The following is a 21,219-nucleotide window of genomic DNA, read 5'->3' as shown; positions in this document are numbered from 1 at the left end:
TTTCCGAACGTGATCTATTTCCTGCGAGCCACGATTTTGTCTGAATCTCAATCTTCCCCAATGCTGAGAGTGAGAGCACAAAATTTGATTGGTCGAGATGATGTAACATGGCATAATATTTTGTCCAAGTGCTGCGAAGCTGGAGGTGTTTAAAAGTGGCAAAAAGGTGATTTGTGTTCTACAGGATGTTCAAGTATATAATTCAATTGAAATAAAATAAGTTAAAAAACAAACAAACATTGAATCTTAAGTTTACCGCTGTTGACGCACAGTCTTTTACTCCACCTTATTTAACACGTCAAATTAGTTATTCGTGCCTTGTGTTTGTGTCCTTTATGACATCCCTAAAAACTAAGTTTCCTGTTTGCAATGATGTTAAATTTTGTTTGACTGCCAGACAGGCAACACAGACAGATTTTTTTTTTTAATTACTTACTACTCTGCGCATGCGCACTCGGGATGACATTCCGTACAATTTGTCAAATTCAGTGCCAAAGTACTCTTAAACTACAGGTTCATGTTCCGATTAGTGTTCTACAGAGTTCAAAATATAACATTCAATTTAAATTAAGTTGTTCCTCAATCATAGACTGAAATCTGTAAGCAGACAGACAGAAAGACAAAGTGAACCAATTGCTTAACCCCACTTTTTGCTTCATACGTGGGTTACCGTAATAAGTCCTACTCTAACTTTGGACATAGCAATAAGAAGCATCACCTGTTTGAGTCGTGCGAGGAAAGTTTATTCTTCCCTATGAGTGCCAAGTGCTTGGTTTCCCCCTGTATTCACGCACAGTACACTGAAAGTGTACACTCAGAAATGGAAACACTGCCGTCAGTGGCTATCTTGCGAAACATCTTACATCAAGGCATGCGAGAGGTTGTAAATCATTTCATTTGCCGCCGAGAGAATCTTGGAAGTCTTACAGCTGCGTAACTGTTCTTTTGTGTGCCTTTCATGTTGTGTGGCTCAAATGGTGTGCGCTTTGAAGCTCCCCAAGCGAAATGCTCCAAAGTAACCGAATCATGGCCGTGTGAGCCACGCCCGCCTTGACTTATGCCACATTAAAGCGGTTTTGATTCGTAATCAATTAAACATGCACACCTCTTGTCAAGTTTATGGGGTTGATGGTGTTTATTGGGTTCTCCCTCCCCCCCAAGTCCACAAGTAGACAATGCTAGTATTATGAATACTTCTTTGTATGACTTGTATTTTAGACTGAATACGTGGGGTTGAGATCAGAAGATGATTCGATGATAGCGACGAACAGACAAACATTGGCACCGAGCACCAAGCTCATCATTCACAGGGCAGACTGGAGAGATATTGTACAAAATGGCATGCAGTGCATTGAGCCAAAAATACAATTTAGGAAAAATCACTCTCAAAGTTGTTTGGCATTCCGGAGTAAACACACCAAGTGAAAATGTGTCCTAAATTACAATAGCAACTGCAACAATCATAGCAGTTTATTTATCATCATGAGGTTCTCGAACCAGACTTGGTGGTGTAATGGTTAGTGCGTCCGCTCTGAGTCTGGAGCACGGTGGTTCAAACCCAACCCGGCTGAGTCGTACCAAGACTTTGTGAAAATGGTACGTGCTGTTTCCTGCTTAACGCTCAGCATTTAAAAAGGGTACAGCACACACAAACAATCTGAGGTGGGTAAGAGGCTTGATGGGCCTACAATAGCCTCCACCTACGTTGAAGGTCCTTGTAAAAGTCATGAAGGAGCATGTAAGGCATTAGTGGATGTCAATGTACTTTTACATGGATTGTAAGGATGATGGCAATGAACAAATAAGCGTTGCGTTCTCAGATGTGAAAGCCAAACAGGCACCAAGCAACAAGAACCAAGGGATAATAAAAGTGATCCTAACACGAAAAATCTGCATTGTTCCATGCCAAAACAGCTGCCACCCAAACCATGCTGCACATCCGGAGGTGCGTGAGGGCAAAGTTGATTTCTCATTGTTTCTATTTATTTGTTTTTTTCTCCCTAAGATACACAACAAAATAGTCACACCCATCCTGCGCCAGAGCAAACACAACAGCAGGCCCCAAATGTTGGTGGATCCACCCAGGTTCCATGTTAGCAAGGAGCCACGAAAGCTTTGACTCACAGTGTTGATGGAAGCCAGACTGTCATCCTGGTCAAACAACAATAAGTGTTTGGCATCGGAGGTAAAGAATTACACATTGTTGACAAAAGAAAACAGGACACAGCAGAGTTGAGATAACACATTGGACATTTCAGGAAAATAAAAATTCCGTCTCAGCTTGATAGGTGAACGACCGGAGTTGGGCACAAATATAAATGGGGATTCTAATGAAGGAATTCATTTCAACCACTTACTGCAGATAGCGTAGTGTGTACAAAAACAAAAAAAAAAACATCAGCTTGGCTTTCAATAAACAAAATTTAGTTTTGAAAGCTTGCTTTCCTGCAATGAAGACAAATTAATAAGGAGCCATAAAGCAGCAACATCAAAATAGTCTGCATGCACCCCTCCTCCAATGTGCCTCTCTTCCCAATCTGCATTCTTTTGACGTCTTCTTTTCTCATTAAAATGTGCCACCATGGGGCTCTGCACACTGAAAAGCGAGCCTGCACATTCTTCATCACCATTCTTCGCCTTCTGACCCCAGGAGCAAGAAAGCCACCTAGTCTCGGGGCCATCGGGTGAAGTCCAACCGCAAACCCACCTCAAGTAGCCTACAGCTATCAACTGCCGGAGGAACGGAACAAACATTCTCTCGCAGAAATCGAATGCATTTTAAAGTCTTTTCTTAACATGCTTGTGCTAATAAGCGTGGGGAAAACACTACACATGATCAAAATTGCATTGTTTGGTCACTTAACATTCACCCCCAACATGCTCCACTCCCGCCCTCCACCTCCAAGGCTTTCTTCCTTCTCACCCACTCTTTTTCACTCCTGCATCCCCCAACCACCCACCCACCATCATCCAACCCTTCACCAATTGAAAAAATAAAAAGCAAAGCCAAAGATGCAAGCAAGGACAGCTTATCTGGATGTTTTCATATCCAGCAGGTAGGAGGATAGGTGCGATAAGACAGTCTTCACAGCTGGACTCCCCCCCAACCCCCCCAAAAAAATCCCCCATCCCCCACCTCCCTACACCAAACCAGTTTCACCAACCCATTGAGTTGTTACATACCTATTTTTGGAGGGCAATTCATATCCAGAAATTGTAACTCGTTTGAGTTAATTGTATTTGTATTAAGTCGATGATGGTTAGTAGGTATAAAGTAACCATGGAGATACAACACGGACACCTTCAGCCCCACAACTCTTTTACATCGAGTTTTCCTCAACTGCACTGCACAAAATGAAGAAATGAAAACAATACAGTACGGGATAATGCATCCATTGCATCAGCCATCTGTTTCTTTATAAATAAATCAAATAGTTGTCAAGCTATTCCAGTGTAATCATGATAATTAAATGAAGTGGCCTCTGTACAAGAGGTAACAACTGTCTAATGAGTTTTTGATTGTTAATGATGACATCTGTGATTAGTCCAGACCTTAGAAGCCATATACATACAGTATGTTGTACGCAACAATGCTGGAAACTTTAACCCCTTCTCCCCGATTTGAAATACTGTACATTTTACTTCCTTCTGCTTCCTCCTCACCCTCACCAACCACTTTCCCATTTTCTCCCACTATCTTCCCCCCTTCCTTTTTTTCTTGGTTTTATTCATTTCAATATCCCCTCTACATCACCGGCACCAATCCAAGCAATCATGCAGACATATTAGTCTGCAAGAAAGAATCGAATGCTGCAACAACAGCATAATCAGTAAGCTCAGATCTTGGTGATCTTCTATAGCTTCCAAATACCTGCACAATAGAGTTCTGAAATGTTCCAAACTTGAAGACCAAGATGTGACAAGCACATTTTTATCTACAATAAGTACACAGAAAATACTGGCTTCCAAAGAATGATGATGAGCCAAGATAATTAAGTAAAACGAAGGAGGGTTCAAAATGTTTGTGGAATAGGTATTTGACCAAATGTGTAGCTTGGTAATGCCTCAGAAGATGATCCTCAGTCAAGACAGCCAGCAGATGAAAACTATCCATAAACTGTACCCAATTCGAGAATTCATCATTGAGGATCATCGTGTTAAGATCTCCAAAAATATCCAAAGAACTTGGGGTTTCTCAAGGCACAATTTTCAAAACCATAAAACAAACACTTCAAGGGTATGCCCACCTTATCAAGGTATGCTCATGAAAGTTCATCACTTACCATCGGCAGCAACTCCTGGCATCATGTCGTGAGCTTCTTGAACCGTTCAACGCAGATCCAGGTGATGTTATCACTCGTTTGTGAAGTAGGGTCCAAATGTAGCTTCACCACCAGGATCCTGAAAGCAAATTGGAGTTCATGAAATGGATGCACAAGAGATCACAACCATGAAATAAATTTCGCACCCAACCCATCCACCAACAAAATCATGGCCATGATTTTCTGGGATGCCAAGAGCAATCTGCTGATAGATTATATTCCTTAAAATAAAAACTAAAAACCAAATCACATGGGATTCTGCCACTCGTGGAAAAAAAAGTCACATGCTCAAGTTCAAATGGTGTGTGATAACGAAAGGTGTGCTCCTCAATGATAACGTGCCTGTGCACAAGACATATGGTTGAACAGACACACCAATGCTGAATATTGGATGCTCAAAATTAGATAACATCAATTCTCAATTTCAGTTACATCCATAATTTGAGGCTGTAGCTTCGACCAGATATATCACCCCTGCTCACAGCCTGGACCTGACGCCAGTGACTTTTAACCACATCAATATTTGTAGTCTGACCTGGATGGCCACTGCTTCACAAACAATGAGGAAGCAATTGAAACAGCCAAGATAGGTGTTTTTTTTCCTCTACAAGAGTGATGCTCGTGGAAGAGAAAGATTAAATTCATTTTTATATACATATATATATATATATATATATATATATATATATATATATATATATATATATATATATATATATATATATATATATATATATATATATATATATATATATATATATATATATATATATATATATATATATATATATATATAGAGCCTGGTGTTGGCTTAGTGGTTAGGGTGGCGGCTTGGGATCCGTGGGTCCTGAGTTCAAGCCCCGTTGGCCGCTGAATTAAAAAAAAAATGCACAAGGAGGTTGACTGTCTGTCATCCCTCCGAAGTCAGCAAAATGAGCACCAGTGTACTGGTAAGGGGGACACTGCATCAACGGCATAGCCGCGTCCCAACCAATGATGCAACCAGCGGCCACAGGCTGCACTCGATAGAGAGATAAATAAATATAAATAAATCAATAAAAATATACATAAATATACAAATACAAGCCAGTAGGCGACAAGGGATCCGCTTGGATCGAAGCGCTGGATACGATGCTTTTCATTCTGACCGATCCACCGACGAAGATTCATTGCCAAGACTTATTGGTTCACATACAATTGTTCCTCTGCCTGGCAAGATTTTTCCTATTGCGTATTTTGCCAACTGGCACTCCTCATAAAAAATGACGGTAAATAAACACCCTATTTTTGAAGGACTACCATTTGAAAAATAAAACCTAAATCAAAAAAATCGGCTCGGGTAATATTTTCTAAATATCTCGGTGTTTAATTCCGAAGTCTCGTTTCTCCACATTCAAAACTGAAGGAAAAGTATTGAAAATAGTGAACGCAGTTTTTCGGCCGCTGCACAGCAATGGGTGGTTGCTTAGCAACGAAACTCAAACGCGCACATTCCCACCCCATATGGCACCTATCGCCAAGTTTCATCGAAATCGGTTTGCTGGTTTGTGCTGTGGAGCCTCGCGTCACACACACACACACACACACACACACACACACACACACACACACACACACACACACACACACACACACACACCGATAAACTTCTCTCAATGCTCTTGTTTGACCACCTCTTGAGCCACACATTATTTTTCAAAAGCCACGCCCACTTTTTTATAAGCCACGCCCACTTTCCATAAGCCACGCTCGCATTCCTACGCCACTCCCACTTTTCATCAACTACGTCCACTTTCCCTAAGCTCCGCCCACTTTCCTAAGCCCCTCGTAAAAAATGACGGTAAATAGATGCCCTATTTTGAAGGACTACCATTTGAAAAATAAAACCTAAATCAAAAATCGGCTGGAGTAAAATTTTCTAAATATCTCAAAGTGTTTAATTCCAAAGTCTCGATTCTCCACATTCAAAACTGTAGGACAAGTATTGAAAATAGTGAACGTGGTTTTTCGGCCGCTGCACAGCAACGGGTGGTTGCTTAGCAACGAAACTCAAACGCGCACATTCCCACCCCATATGGCACCTGTTGCCAAGTTTCATCGAAATTGGTTTGCTGGTTTGTGCTGTGGAGCCTCGCGTTGCAGACAAACACACATAAAACCCAACAATAAAGGATATCTAGCGAATCCAATATATATATATATATATATATATATATATATATATATATATAAATATATATATATATATATATATATATATATATATAGATATATAGAGATATATAGAGATATATAGAGATATATAGAGATAGATAGAGATAGATAGAGATAGAGATAGAGATAGAGATAGAGATAGAGATAGAGACTCGTATGCTTTTATTATAAAAGTATCAAAACACACAAGAAAAAGCACACTCCATAAAACAATTCCAAACAATTTTACAGCAAAAATAAATCAACAAAAGCAATACAAACAAGGGTATCTGTTCATGTCAAAACCACCACAGAATAATACAGAAATGCAAAAAGTAAGTGTAAGTACTTTACACTTTTACAAACAGATTCCTCACGAAAAGAAACTCAAAACCTCATCAGTGTACCACTGATAACCCACAATATCCAGGCTCAAAAGATAAGCCTGCTCCATTGTTACTCGTGCCGAAACCATACCTTAAAAGCACAAAGCACATTTGCATTTTTCCCCTTCAATTTTGCTTTCCTGGTTTTATAAATTGCCAGTTTAGCAATGCCCAACAGAAAAGACAAAAACGAGAGGACTGGTTTACTATTATAATCCCCCCTGATTCCATAAATAAAGACTGGAAAGGAAAAAACAAAATTAAATTTATAGAAGAGCTGTTGAAGGAAGAGAAAGAGGGGTACCAATCTCTTACATTCAATAAAAACGTGGGCAACATTTTCAATCAAATCACAAAAAGGACAAGAAATTGGAACAGAAGAATTAAACTTATGGAGTAATGTCTGTGTGACCAGGGCTTGATGTGCTCGTCTCCAATTCAGGTCTCCAGTTCGCCCAAGAGTTGGAGAACTACACATTTTGTTCCACACTGGAGTTAAAAAAGCTCCAGCAGGTAAGGTCTCATTCCACCGATTTTTCACCAGTTTTGTAAAACCAGGTATACATTCTTCCAGACATATGTTGTAGATAGCCATTTTCCCCATGACGTGAAACACACCAATTTCCTCTAAGTTTGAGGAGAACACACCCTCTTGTTTTTTTGAGGCAATTTGAAGTTCAAGGAAATAGAGACGTGAGTCTACCACTTCATCCACCCCAGTCCACCCGATGTTTAGTATATGAAAGGTTTGAATTACTGCTTTCAAGACATTTTCCACAATACGAGCAGAACAAACACCAGTTTTTAATGAAAGTGAGCTTACAGGTAGCCAGGCATTCAAGGATGGCTGCAACAGGTCTCGCACTCTGTTTATTCCAACACTGGTGAAACAATGCATAAACGACCTGGAGGTTGAAATTCTTCAGAATAAAGGATTCCGAACTAATGGCTCATGTACAAACTTTTTTGCATTGTATGATACCTGTAAACGTTGCACTCCGAGGACTTGCCAAGCATTCAAAAGGCTCTGATGAAAACTGGGGAGCTGAGACATGTCAATGTGTTGCAGGTCGATGAGGAAAAGTTCACGGTCATATTTCAGACCTTCCACTTTTTGCAAACAGGCGTTTGTGAGAGGTCGCCAAGGAACACACTCACCGTACAGTAGGCGCTTAATCGTGGAAATTCGGAATGCCATTATCCAACTTGGGATATGCATCAGATTTTGACCACCCGCATTTCGGGGTCTGGGGACCACGTCTGGGCCCAGCCAATGGTGGCCACCCCAGAAAAAAAATCAGTCAGAACCCTCTGAATGCCTGTGACCAAGTATCTCGGAGGTTCAAGTGGGACAACTTTATGCCAAATAAATGGAACCAACAGGTTGTTTATGATTGACACCCGTGTCTTAAGCGAGAGAAGTTGGTACAATCTTCTCCACCTTGCCAGTTTCAATTAAATTTTTTCCAGGAAGTTCTCCCAATTTTTTGTTCGCTTAAATTCCTAGAAATAAACCTAAATATTTAAACCCTTCACTACTCCACTGTATTCCTCCTGGTAAAACAGGCAGGGCCGAGGAAGGCGATCTGGGGCCCACCCAAAAAGCTGCACTTTTTTTTCCAATTTACCCTTGCAGTAGAAGCAAGTTCAAACTGGGTAAGGCAACGAGAGACCTCAGAAACATCTTTTCGATTTGCAATAGCAACACAAATATCATCAGCATAAGCTGAAACGACGACTTTGGAGTTTTGTGAAAGAGAGACTCCTAACACAGAGTTCTGAAGTAAAACTAATAAAGGTTCAACGGATAGATTGTAGAGCATGCCTGAGAGCGCATAGCCTTGACGGATGCCTCGCTGAAAGGGGAAAGGGTAACAAAGACTATGATTAACCTTCAGCAGACAAGATGCATTTTTCTACAATAACTTAACAAAAGCAATAAATTTTTCCCCAAACCCTGTTCTCCTTAATACAAACAAAAAAGAATGGTTAACACTGTCAAAAGCTTTTTCTTCATCTAAAAGTAATAAACCAAAACCAGGAGATGTAGTTCGACCGAGACTGATCAAGTCTCTCACCAAAAAAATATTATCGTGTATGGAACGTTCTGGAACACAGTACGATTGAGATCAAGATCTGCCAATCAAGAAAGAGATGACTTCCTTTAGACGGGTTGCAAGTGCTTTTGACAATATTTTATAGTCCGTGTTGAGGAGTGACACAGGCCGCCAATTTGCGGTCTCATGCAGGTTTCCTTTCTTTGGAAGGAGACACAAAACTGCCCTCCGGCAGCTTAGTGACAATTCACCTTGTTCAACACTCTCCTGAAAGACCTCAAGAAGAGTAGGGCCTAGAATGTCCCAGAAAGCCTTATAAAATTCAGCGGGAAGGCTATCAAGTCCAGGGGCTTTCCCATCCTTGCTATCCTTGAGCGCAGAAGTAAGTTCTCCAAGAGAGATGCCAGGCTCAAGCAATTGTTGTTGGTCTTCAGATAGAGAAGGAAGCTGTTCAAGCATCGGCTTCCTGTTCTCCTTATTCACAGCTCTTTTTGCGAAGAGTTTAGAAAAATAGTCTTGTAGTTCATGCTTAATATCACTCTGGGAGGTCAACAAATCACCACCAGAAGAGCACAAAGCATGGATTTGTTGAGAGGTCTTGACCATTTTTTCCAAATTGAAGAACCCTTTGTTTGGTGTGTCAAGTTGGATTTTTTCGTTCCGCAATCGGACGAATGCACCGGCCGCCCGCTCTTTCATCATTTCAGCCAGAAGGGTCCTTTTCTCCGACAACTGCTGGACATTCACGCTAGACAATCCAGCTTTCTGCTCACAGATAAGTATATCATTTTTTAAAGCAGATATCACACCAAAAGCGTTGTATGTGCTGTAAGAGCAGTATTGTTGGCAAAAAACATTTGATTTGGGACTTTGTGCAGTCCCACCATTGTCTTAAGTTCAAATATGAACCCTTTTGTGACTCGCATTTTTCCCAAACCATTTTAAAAGCTTCTATAAAATGTGCACTTTGTAAAAGTTTCAAATTAAAAGTCCAATATGCACTTTCACAGACATGACGAGGAAAGCCACACACCATAACAATCATGTGATGATCGGTAAAACAAGACGGCCTGATATACGAGCTCTTAACAATGTTTACCATTTCATGATTAACATAAAATCTGTCTCAGCAAGCCATCGTCTAAACATTTCTTGATGCACAAACCCATGTATACTGACGGAATTTACGGTTTTGTACCCGCCACACATCCATCAGTTTAAACTTTTGACGAGCTGTGCCAAAGGCATTGCACTGGGTGGATGAGGCTCACAAGTGTTCCGATCAAGTTGTGGGTCGAGGGTGCAGTTGTAGTCATCCCCCAGACACAACAACATGGTTAAGTCAATGGTGCTTACAAACTCTGCCAACTTGTACAGAAAGGCACCTCTTTCAGAGTTAGCACTAGGACAGTAAACATTTGTCATGCAAATCTTTAGGTTACTACTGACAAATTGCACAGACAGTAAGTAACCTTTGCAAATTTCCTTACAAGTTATCTCCGAAGGCTGGAGTCGAGGATGCAACACTATTGCCACACCAGCCTTGGCCTCAACAAGCGCACTCGAGAAAAAAAGACAACCTTTAAAGATTTTACACAACTCATTCTCAGAAGACTGATTTGCATGCGTCTCCTGTAGCAGTAGCAAATCATTTTTTTTCATTTTGGAAAAGCTGAAATACCTGGAGGCGACACACACAACTGCAGCTTCCATTGATGTTCAGGGATGCTACTTTTATCTCCATTCTATGCATTATTCTTGAAGCTCTTTACCAGCCCAAGTAACACATTTCCTTAACCTTTGGAACTGAGGATCTGACATGTTAACCTGATAAGGATTACGAATCATACTCCTTGCAGTTTTAATGAAATCGTGTAAATTCGGGAAGCAATCTTAGATTTTTACGTATCTTTTCCTGAATGTCTCATCCAGGAATTTAATCACATTTTCTTGAGACACTGAGGTTGTGTCGGTTCCCCCTTCATCCTCTTGAGAGCTTAAAGCACTAAAATGTGGGGTAGAAGAGGTCTCATCTGAATCAAGTGCTTCATCGATGGCCTCTCCTAGTACTTGTGGAACACTTACTTTTGGCTCAACAGAAAGTTCTGCTCTGTTTACGGACCCCTCTGAATTTGCCTTCTCCATGTCCTTCCCCTCGACAACCTTGACATCATCATCTGTGAGGGAGGGGTTAACATTTAACTCACAGGGATTTTCCCCTTTATCTATTTCTCCATCACTGTCAGACATAGCTATTAACTCGTCTGAACAAGTTTGGCTAACAGGACAAACACTTCAAACATCTTGAGATACCTCACTGTTCTCTGTGTCCCGCTCGGAGTCGGCCAGTGGAACCAGCGAAGTTTCCACATCCGCACACGACTCCGGTACCACCAAGGGGTTTCCAATGTCAGACGCACATTGGAGGTCCACCGAGCCTGACACGATCTGGACCTTATTCTGCTCCTTAGCATCAAAGGCATCAACATTTGACCGTTTTTGGCCATTTTTCCTGGTATCCGTAACAGATACCTCCATATCGTCCACACTGTCCTGTACAGTGGATGGTAAAGGAGAGGAAGCAACCACTTTCACTTCCTCGTTTGGTGGGGGTGGATTAATTACGTCACAATTACACACCCTCTCTCCAACGCCGGTTGGGGTGGACGAGTCCAATTCGTCGAACACCTCAGCCGGTGGGGGGGGGGGGGCTAGGCTCCCGATTCACCTTCTCCCCATTAGTTTGTGGTGAGGAAGAGTCGTTCCACACCGAACCTTCACTTTCTTGCGGTGCAATAGCATTGGGACAAATACTCTTCACGTGCCCGTAAGCTCCACACCCAAAACACGTCATAACCTCTGAGGCGGCAAACATTTTATATTCAAACCCGTCGATTTTTACACTGAGTACAACATTCAGTGTTTTTTCATTTTCAGTAGTATCATAAAAACCACTCTTTTAAAGGACATGACGTGTTTAAATTTATTACTAACATGACGCATCGGCACCATCGAGATCCTCGACACAACCTTACCGAACTTGTTTAACTGGTTACACAAGTCCTGGTTCCTTATAAATGGTGGAATATTATTAATGTTAACTTTAACTGTTGGGGCCTGTAAAGCGAACACAGAGAGGTAAAGGTTCGGTTCGATGAACAGGCCATGCTCAACCACCGTGACGACCATGTGTTCCTCCGACACAAACACCACAAACTTGTTATTCATGCGACAAGCAGCACGAACATTATGTAAACCAACGATGTTACCGATGGCGGAAAGCACATCGTCAGTTCCACCTCACTGGGAAGGAAGCAAAAAACAGCGTTTTTACGAGTTAGTGACTCGAACATCTCGACACAGAAACGTTTACCCGCCATTCTAACTCAAGAAAACAAGTTAGTAAACTTTATCAAGAGAAATAAGGCGTTTTCACAAACACAAAGAAATCAACGATTAAAGTTGAGAATTAACAAAGAACACGGTCGCAGTGAACGAGAAAAACCTCCCCGGCGGCCATGCCAAGCCTTCGGCCTACGATTTTCTCGACACGAGACCGTGGGCTCGTTCTCTCGTTCTCTCTCTCGTTCTCTCTCTCGTTCTCTCTCTCGTTCTCTCTCTCTCTCGTTCTCTCTCTCTCTCGTTCTCTCTCTCTCTCGTTCTCTCTCTCTCTCGTTCTCTCTCTCTCTCTCTCTCTCTCTCGTTCTCTCTCTCTCTCTCGTTCTCTCTCTCTCTCGTTCTCTCTCTCTCTCTCGGTCTCTCTCTCTCTCTCGATCTCTCTCTCTCTCGTTCTCTCTCTCTTTCGTTCTCTCTCTCTCTCTCTCGTTCTCTCTCTCTCTCTCTCTCTCTCTCTCTCTCTCTCTCTCTCTCTCTCTCTCTCTCTCTCTCTCTCTCTCTCTCTCTCTCTCTCTCTCTCTCTCTCTCTCTCTCTCTTCCAGACAGGAAGGATAAAAGCATGGGAAAAGTCCACAAGTAGAAAACGAACACATAGGAAACGAAAAATTGGGAAAGTGGAAACACCAAACAGCACAGCAGAGGAGGGGTACTCACGACACAAAGCAAGGAGCGGCCATGACAGTACACATAACGTACCAACAGCCAGCAGGGGGCACCAGAGAGAGAGAGAGACGACTTTTATGTCCTTTTATTACAAAAGTATAAAAAGCAATTTGCAAAGGAGAACCATTTTTCATAAGGACACAAAAGTTACATGTTTAAGAATACAAGGTTACATCATGATAGCAAAAGTGAACAGTCTGTAATTAAGAGACCATTTTGAACAGTACAAAGTGCATCATTTAGAGCCCACACACTTTTAAAAATGCACATTTTGTTTATGAAAGTGTAAAAAGAAAATTCCATTTTAATATGGGCAAAAACGATTCCTTTAAACAAAGCCAGAAGGTTATCAGCACACCCTGAAATATTTTCAATTTTTGCTTTCCTTGTGCGATAAATTGACTTCTTTGCAGTGGCAATGAGAAAGTTTGCCAAAATCACTACCAGTGGATGTGTTTTGGATTCAAAGCCAAAAATAAAAACTTTTAAAGTGAACTTCAAAGAAAGCTTGGAGCACAATTCACAAAGCAAACCAAACAAAGGGATCAAGCATGCACATTCAACATAAGCATGTGACAAGGTCTCGAGAGTTCCACAGAAGGGACATTGGTCAGGTATTTCAGAGGAGAAAACATGCAGGAGTTTATTGGTTGGTAATACCCAATGTGCCAGCCTCCAAGACAGGTCAGCAGTTTTCTTTGGAATAAGAACATGGTGAAAGGCTTTCCAGTTAGGTTGGAAGGGGTATTCTGGAGGCAAGTAGTTGTGCCACTTCCTTGACTGCCAAGTTCCTAAAGAAGGTCGAATTGCTTTCACACAGGCCTGGTAAATGTGACGTTTCCTCAGACCTACTTGTGGTGCGATTCCAAAATGTATTCTTGGTAAATGTTTTACAATTGAACCGGAAATCATGACAGTGGGAGTGAGTATGAGATTTGGGAAGAGAGGATTTGATTCGCGAACAGTTGAGCCATCACCAGTGCAAGGAGATCTCTTCCAGTGTACCTTAACTCTCTGGTACACCTGAAGTACTTCACATAATAAAAGAGATACTTGGCGGTAGGACCGTATGCCAACCTTGGTTGCTAGTGCTACAGCACTCAAGCATCTCGTGTTGTCAATCATTACATCAGAAACGCAATGGACACCGTTCTGAATAAAATGATCGATAAAAGAACGCTCCGTTCTTATTCTTTTAAAAAGAGAGTTGTGAAACAGAGGTTCCTTCAAAAACATATCTTTGGTGTAGGAAAGATAATCACGATCAACTATAACAACACGCCAAGCATTTAAAATGCTATTATAAAAAGATGGAAGCAAGGACAAATCAATACATTTCATATTCGTTAAAATAATCCTGATGAAAAGTCAAGCATACCAGCTTGACGAAGGATGAGAAGGGCGGCGGACCTCCAGACTAAGTCCGACGGACCGTAGAGAAGCCGCCAGATTGAGGCGACGCAGAAGGCCATTGCCCTGCACACGATGTCCACAAGACCCTGTCCACCTTCCTCCAATGGAAGACTCAGGATCTGTGGAAGAAGCCAGTGTTTTCCACTCCAGAAAAAAAATTGTAAAGGTTTTCTGTATGTTCAACAAAAAATGTTCAGGAGGTGGTATGGCTTTAGATCCTGTGCCACAATGGAGATGCTGCTAAGTTGTTGATGACCAGGACTCAGCCTCGATAAGAGAGCAAAGTCAGTAAGCCTTTCCATTTCAGCAGCTTTTGTTCGAGGGCTTCAGCGAGACCCTCCTAATTCTTTGCTTGTGTTTCTGCATCACCGATGAAAACGTCAAGGTACTTCATTCCGTTGTTCGACCAGGTGAGGCGTTCCGGAAGAACAGGCATGGGCAGCTGGCATGGGCCGATCCACAGTGCCTGGCACTTGTTCCAGTTTATTGCAGCTGAAGAAGCTAAACCATAATAGTTCAAGCAGTCCACCAGTTTCTTGATGTCCTTGCTTGTGCGTACAATGACACAAATATCATCAGCATCGGCAGAAACTTTCACAGGTTTTACTTGCAGCTTTGTGTAACCAGTTAACAAGCTGCGAACTTTGATTAGGGAAGGCTCGATAGTAAGAGAGTACAAAATGCCAGACAAAGGACATCCTTGACGGATACCCCTTCCAACCTTTACAAGTGAAGTCAGTTCAGAGTTTACTCTGAGTACTGAGGAAATGCCATGATAAGAGTTTTATAAGGGAGGTAAACCTGGGACCAAGTCCAAAACACTCGAGAACCTTGAAAAGATATGCATGACTAACACGGTCAAAAGCTTTCTCTTGGTCGAGCACAATCAAACCAAGATTATCATTTTTAGCTTTACACACATCCCAAAGATCTCTTATGAGGAATATGTTATCATGTATCTGTCTGTTAGGGATACAGTAGGACTGATCACTTTGAATGAAAGATTCTAGAAGGGGGGAGATGTGTCGAGCTCGAGCTTTGGGAAATATTTTACAGTCAGAAGTTAAAAGAGAGATTGGGCGCCAGTTGCCAACGAGCTGAAGGTCGCCTTTTTTCGGTAATAAAGTAATTACTGCTCTACGACAGCTCATTGGCAATTCCCCACATTGTAAAAAAAACTAGTAAAGACCTCCAAAAGCTCTGGACCCAGTAAGGACCAAAAGGATTTGTAAAACTCGATTGGGAGGCCGTCTCGTCCAGGAGATTTTCCAGTCGGCAGAGAAGCAAGTGAGAGTGTAAGTTCTTCCAAGGAAGGTAAGGAATCAAGCTGGTCCCTTTGAGTAGCACTTAACGTGGGTAGATCAGACGTGAAGTATTGCATTGCATCATTGTCAACATCGTTTGCCTTAAACATGTCTGAGAAGAAATTATAGAATTCCCTCTTTATGCTATTTTATGATGTCATGATGTCCCCAGTTGAGAGCCTTAGGGTTTTAATTTGCCTTTGATGGGTGGTCTTTTTTATCAAAATGAAAGAAAAATTTTGTTGGAGAGTCCCAATTATAAATCTGATATATCTGCAATCGGATCATAGCACCTTTCACTTGATAGTCAACAAGATCATTTAAAAGGGCCTTTTTTCCAGTAGCAGGTGGTTATTTGTTGCACTGGGGTTGTTTGCAACATCAGATTGTAATTTCAGTATTTCTTTTTCGAGTACAATCCTTTCCTTTTTTGCACTAAAAGATGAGAAGCGATTAAACTGTTGGCAAAAGACGGCAATCTGTGCCTTTGCGTAGTCCCACCATAATCTAGGGCTACTTAAACTATTCTTTCGTTCGATGAGGCTATTCCAAAACACCCTAAAGGCTTCACAAAAAGTAACATTCTCAAGTAACATGATGTTAAACTTCCAAGATGGACTGCCATGTTGCTGCAGAGCAAGCTTAAAGGAGAATGTTGTCACCAGATGATCAGAGAAAAGAGAGAGCACGATATCAGATTTTAATATCTTATCAAACATTGTAGCATTGACATAAATTCTGTCTAACCGGGCGAGAGTGTGTCTCTGGGACACACATCTTAACCAGGTGAACTGACGTTGTCTGGGGTGTTGGATACGCCAAACATCCACGAGTCCCACAGTTTTTATAATTTTTTCCAAAGTTTTGGCAGATTTTGGATGTGGCTCCACACGGTTTCTGTCTAAAGCAGGGTCAAGGGTACAGTTGAAGTCACCACTCAGTATGAAACAACAGTTCAAGTCAATTGTGCTTAGAAAGGCCTCTAGTTTAAGGAAGAAGTTATACTTTTCAGCATTCTCATTGGGGGCATAAATGTTTACAAAAGTAAAGATTTGATTGTTGGCAATGAACTGAAGACAAGCCAGACATCCAGGAATTATTTCATTGAAATGAACTTGCGAGAGTGTTAATGAAGGAGAGACAAAGAAAGCAATCCCGGCAGTGAAGGAATTTACATCACTGAAGAACCACTGACCCTTCATGAGCCTTCTCCATTGGGCTTGGGCAGTCAGATCTCCATGCGTCTCTTGCAATAACAAGACGTCCAGGTGTAAACGCCGTGTCAGATCTTTTACCTGAACTTTGCGTTCTAAACTAGAACCACCATTAATGTTTAGACTTCCGAAATTGACATTCATGTGGTTAGAAAGGGAAATAAGAAAAATAAATAAATAAATAAGAGAAACACACCATGAGGACCTCACTTAAGAAGCTCCTGTCGAGCTTTCTGGATCATTTTTTTTTAACCTGTGTTTCTGTGCCTCAGTGAAGTTTGGGGTGACAGAGTTACGCACAATTTCTTTCAATTTCGTAATTAACACCGGAAGATCAGGGAAATGATCTTTCAGTTCAATATTTCTCTTACGATAAGAATTCCTCAAGAAGTCCCAAAGCTCGTCATCCGAAGGTCTGATTTCAGCTTTTAGAATCTGAGGAGTCATCTTGACTTTCATCATCAGATTCCTCACACGGGGAATCGATTAGTGTTTCAGTTTCATTGTGAGTATCACATGATTGTTCGGTTTCAATGAAACAAACTTCTTCTGCGGCGTTATGTATCAGAGTTACGTCTGGGGATTCTTCGGAGTGTAAGAGAGGGGACTCCAACCCTGTCCGTGCCATGGCCACGGTGCTCGGGTCGTGAGTGTCACTCTCCATTGGAGGATTTAAACTATCCTCCCTCGTTTCCTCAGTGTTCTTAGTTGTTTCATTTATTGTTTTGTTAGAGAGAGGCTGTAAAAGTTTCTCTTCTTCCTGTGACTGTTGGATATGGGAGCAGTCTACATTCGGAACGTCCTTGTGCGAGTGGTGTTGGAGACGCTGATTGGCAAGTTCAATATGATTGCTTTATTGATGATATTTGAACAAGCGGACGTTTCTGGGTTATTTTCTTCTTCCAGAAAGGCAAATCTGTTATTACATGGGATTCCAGTAATTACATTTTCGCTGATTTGCCTTTTACCAGAAGGTGATACACGTGGTGGTGCAAGGGGTTTACGTTTTTTATTTTGGAGAAGGTAATGAACCCCTCACTTACACTGTCCATTGGCTCATTGGAAGGGGGGGTGGTGTCTACTTGTTGAACGAGTTTGTCCTGTCCGTCATTGGGAGGGGGCGTGTCCACTTGTTGAACGAGTTTGTCCTGTCCGTCATTGGGAGGGGGCGTGTCCACTTGTTGAACGAGTTTGTCCTGTCCGTCATTGGGAGGGGGCGTGTCCACTTGTTGAACGAGTTTGTCCTGTCTGTCATTGGGAGGGGGCGTGTCCACTTGTTGAACGAGTTTGTCCTGTCTGTCATTGGGAGGGGGCGTGTCCACTTGTTGAACGAGTTTGTCCTGTCTGTCATTGAGAGGGGGCGTGTCCACTTGTTGAACGAGTTTGTCCTGTCCGTCATTGGGAGGGGGCGTGTCCACTTGTTGAACGAGTTTGTCCTGTCTGTCATTGGGAGGGGGCGTGTCCACTTGTTGAACGAGTTTGTCCTGTCTGTCATTGAGAGGGGGCGTGTCCACTTGTTGAACGAGTTTGTCCTGTCCGTCATTGGGAGGGGGCATGTCCACTTGTTGAACGAGTTTGTCCTGTCTGTCATTGGGAGGGGGCGTGTCCACTTGTTGAACGAGTTTGTCCTGTCTGTCATTGGGAGGGGGCGTGTCCACTTGTTGAACGAGTTTGTCCTGTCTGTCATTGAGAGGGGGCGTGTCCACTTGTTGAACGAGTTTGTCCTGTCTGTCATTGGGAGGGGGCGTGTCCACTTGTTGAACGAGTTTGTCCTGTCCGTCATTGGGAGGGGGCATGTCCACTTGTTGAACGAGTTTGTCCTGTCTGTCATTGGGAGGGGGCGTGTCCACTTGTTGAACGAGTTTGTCCTGTCCGTCATTGGGAGGGGGCGTGTCCACTTGTTGAACGAGTTTGTCCTGTCCGTCATTGGGAGGGGGCGTGCCCACTCGTTCAGCCGGTTTATCCTGTCCGTTCGTTGAAAGAGAAACGTTAACATTAATCTGTGAGCCGTTGTTATTCGGTTCGGCCGTGGAAAGCTGCGTTTTCCAAAGAGGGCAAAACTGTTTAATGCAGGGGTCGGGAACGTTTTTGACTCAGAGAGCCATTAAAGCAAAATATTCGGAAATCTATTTCAGTGAGAGCCATATGATATATTTTAAGACTGAATTCAACTAAATGTGAGTATAATAAGCCTCTGAATTTATTATTTTAAATAATGTTGTTATAATACTCACCATTAATGGGACTTCTGGTGCTGCATGGATTTGTTGATGGCTTTGTAGTCTGGTTGGTACTTGGTGAGGTTAAGCTTCATGCAAGCGTTGAGGCTTTCATCCGTTTGACGTAATAGTAGGTTGGACTTGATGTTTTTAAGATGTGAGAATGACTGCTCACATGCATACGTAGATCCAAACAAGGTCAATACAGCAATACTCACACGCTGCAGTGTGAGGTATGTGACAGGAAGCGCGTTCCAAGTTTTGATAATCAGCTCGTCTTCGGGTTGAAGTTTTTTTCATTTCTGTCCACATGTGCTTGCTCACCAACTCCGCTTTCTGTCGTGCGATTCTTTCCAAATCTTCATTCAGTGACTTGAACTTATTCACCCACATGTCTGAGGCCTTCAGGTCAGCCACTTCTGCTTCAAAATCTCTGACGGAGACACCAGGAATGTAACTCAGGTCGGCTGTGTTCAGTGAACACTCGTTTGGATGGCTGATGAACTTAAAAAGACGAGTGTGCTCACGAAATTCTCCAAAGCGTGCTTTGAATGACTGTAGGAGACTGGATGTGAAGCCAGCTAACTGGTGGGGATCAAAGTTTTGAGTGGGCTCACTTGCTGTGCATGCATCTTTAAATTGTCTCAGTTTTTCAAAATGTAGTAAACGACCTGTTTCAAGATCCATGATAAAGAGCTCCAGCTTGTTTTCAAAAGCAAACACGGCTTGTTGAAGGGATAACACTGTATTTCCAATGCCTTGCATTTTCACGTTGAGCTCGTTCAGATGTTCAGTCATATCCACGAGATAGTAAAACTTGAGGAGCCACTCAGTTTCGGCTAGCTCAGGATGCTCAATCCCTTTCATTTCAAGGAAAGTCCGGATTTCGTTCAGGCAAGCCGCAAAACGGTGAAGCACCTTCCCTCTTGACAACCAACGCACATTGCTGTGCAAAAGCAGACCGTGATAGTTATTTCCAACTTCATCCAGCAGTGTTTTAAACTGGCGAGCATTTAAGGCTCGGGCAACAATAAAGTTGATCACACGAATGACCAGCGACATCACTTCGCCAAGCTGCCCATCACACATCTGAGCACAAAGTGCCTCCTGGTGTAGAATGCAATGGAAACTTAGGATGGGTCTATTTTCATGTTCACGGAGAAGCGCCACAAATCCTTTGTTTTTCCCCACCATACACGGAGCACCATCAGTACACACTGAGATAAGTTTATCCATAGGTAGATTTTTTCTTGAGCGAACTCCATGAAAGACTTGAATAAATACTCACCTCTTGTGGACCCTTTTATTGGCAGAACAGCAAGACTTTCTTCGCGCAGTGTATCACCAGCAGCATATCTTGCAATCACACTGAACTGCGACAAATGGCTTACTTCTGTTGACTCATCCAAAGCCAGGGAAAAGAACGGCGCTGTATTTATGTCCTTCACTTGCATTTCCTCCACTTGGTTTGCCATCATGTTGGTACGATCATGAACAGTTCTTGCCGACAGAGGCATGTCTTGTATCCGTTTGATTATCTTGTCTTTGTTCGGAAGATCATCAAAAAGTTCATTGGCGACATCCAGCATGAACGTTTTAGCATACTCGCCATCTGTGAATGGTTTTCCGTTCCTCACTACTGCTAAAGATCCAGCAAAGCTGGCGGAATTATAGTCACCTTGCCGGGTCCATACGCGGAGTTGCTGCTGGCTGGCTTGCACCCTGCTCAGTAGCTCTTGGCACGCTTTCTTTCTGCTGTCTCCCACAGGGTATTTTGATGCAAAGGTAGCATGGCGTGTGTTGAAGTGCCGCTTTATATTCGACCGTTTCATCGATGCAATTTTGTCATTGCAAATTAGACACACCACAGAACCTGCTCTCTCCACAAAGGCGAATTCTTCGGCCCATTCGTCCTGAAATGTATGATACTCCTCATCTTTTTTTCTTTTCGCCATCTTCTTCGTCGAAGGGTTAGCTTTGAGCAAATGAGAGAGAGGGAGATGTTGACCCAAGTGAGTCTGGCTGGCCTGCACACGGGCTGACATACTCGAG

General features: G+C 42.4%; 1 protein-coding gene across 6 annotated transcripts in view; it reads right to left on the bottom strand.

Moving 5' to 3' along the window:
• The window catches only part of LOC147014431 (forkhead box protein P2-like), a 715,070-nt gene that overhangs the window by 605,155 nt on the left and 88,696 nt on the right, over window positions 1-21,219 (bottom strand). For all 6 annotated transcript variants that reach the window (XM_085852376.1, XM_085852371.1, XM_085852374.1 and 3 more), the window contains one exon: window positions 4,284-4,401. Coding sequence is in view for 5 of the 6 variants with exons in the window: in XM_085852371.1 (XP_085708497.1) it covers window positions 4,284-4,308 (25 nt within the window). In the remaining variant the exon portion in view is untranslated. The remainder of the gene's footprint in view (window positions 1-4,283; window positions 4,402-21,219) is intronic.

The sequence above is a fragment of the Eptatretus burgeri genome, chromosome 13 (assembly GCF_056783735.1).
Source record: "Eptatretus burgeri isolate ZD-2024b chromosome 13, Ebu_testis_v1, whole genome shotgun sequence".
NCBI lineage: Eukaryota > Metazoa > Chordata > Myxini > Myxiniformes > Myxinidae > Eptatretus > Eptatretus burgeri.
This window is presented reverse-complemented; position numbering and strand designations above follow the sequence as displayed.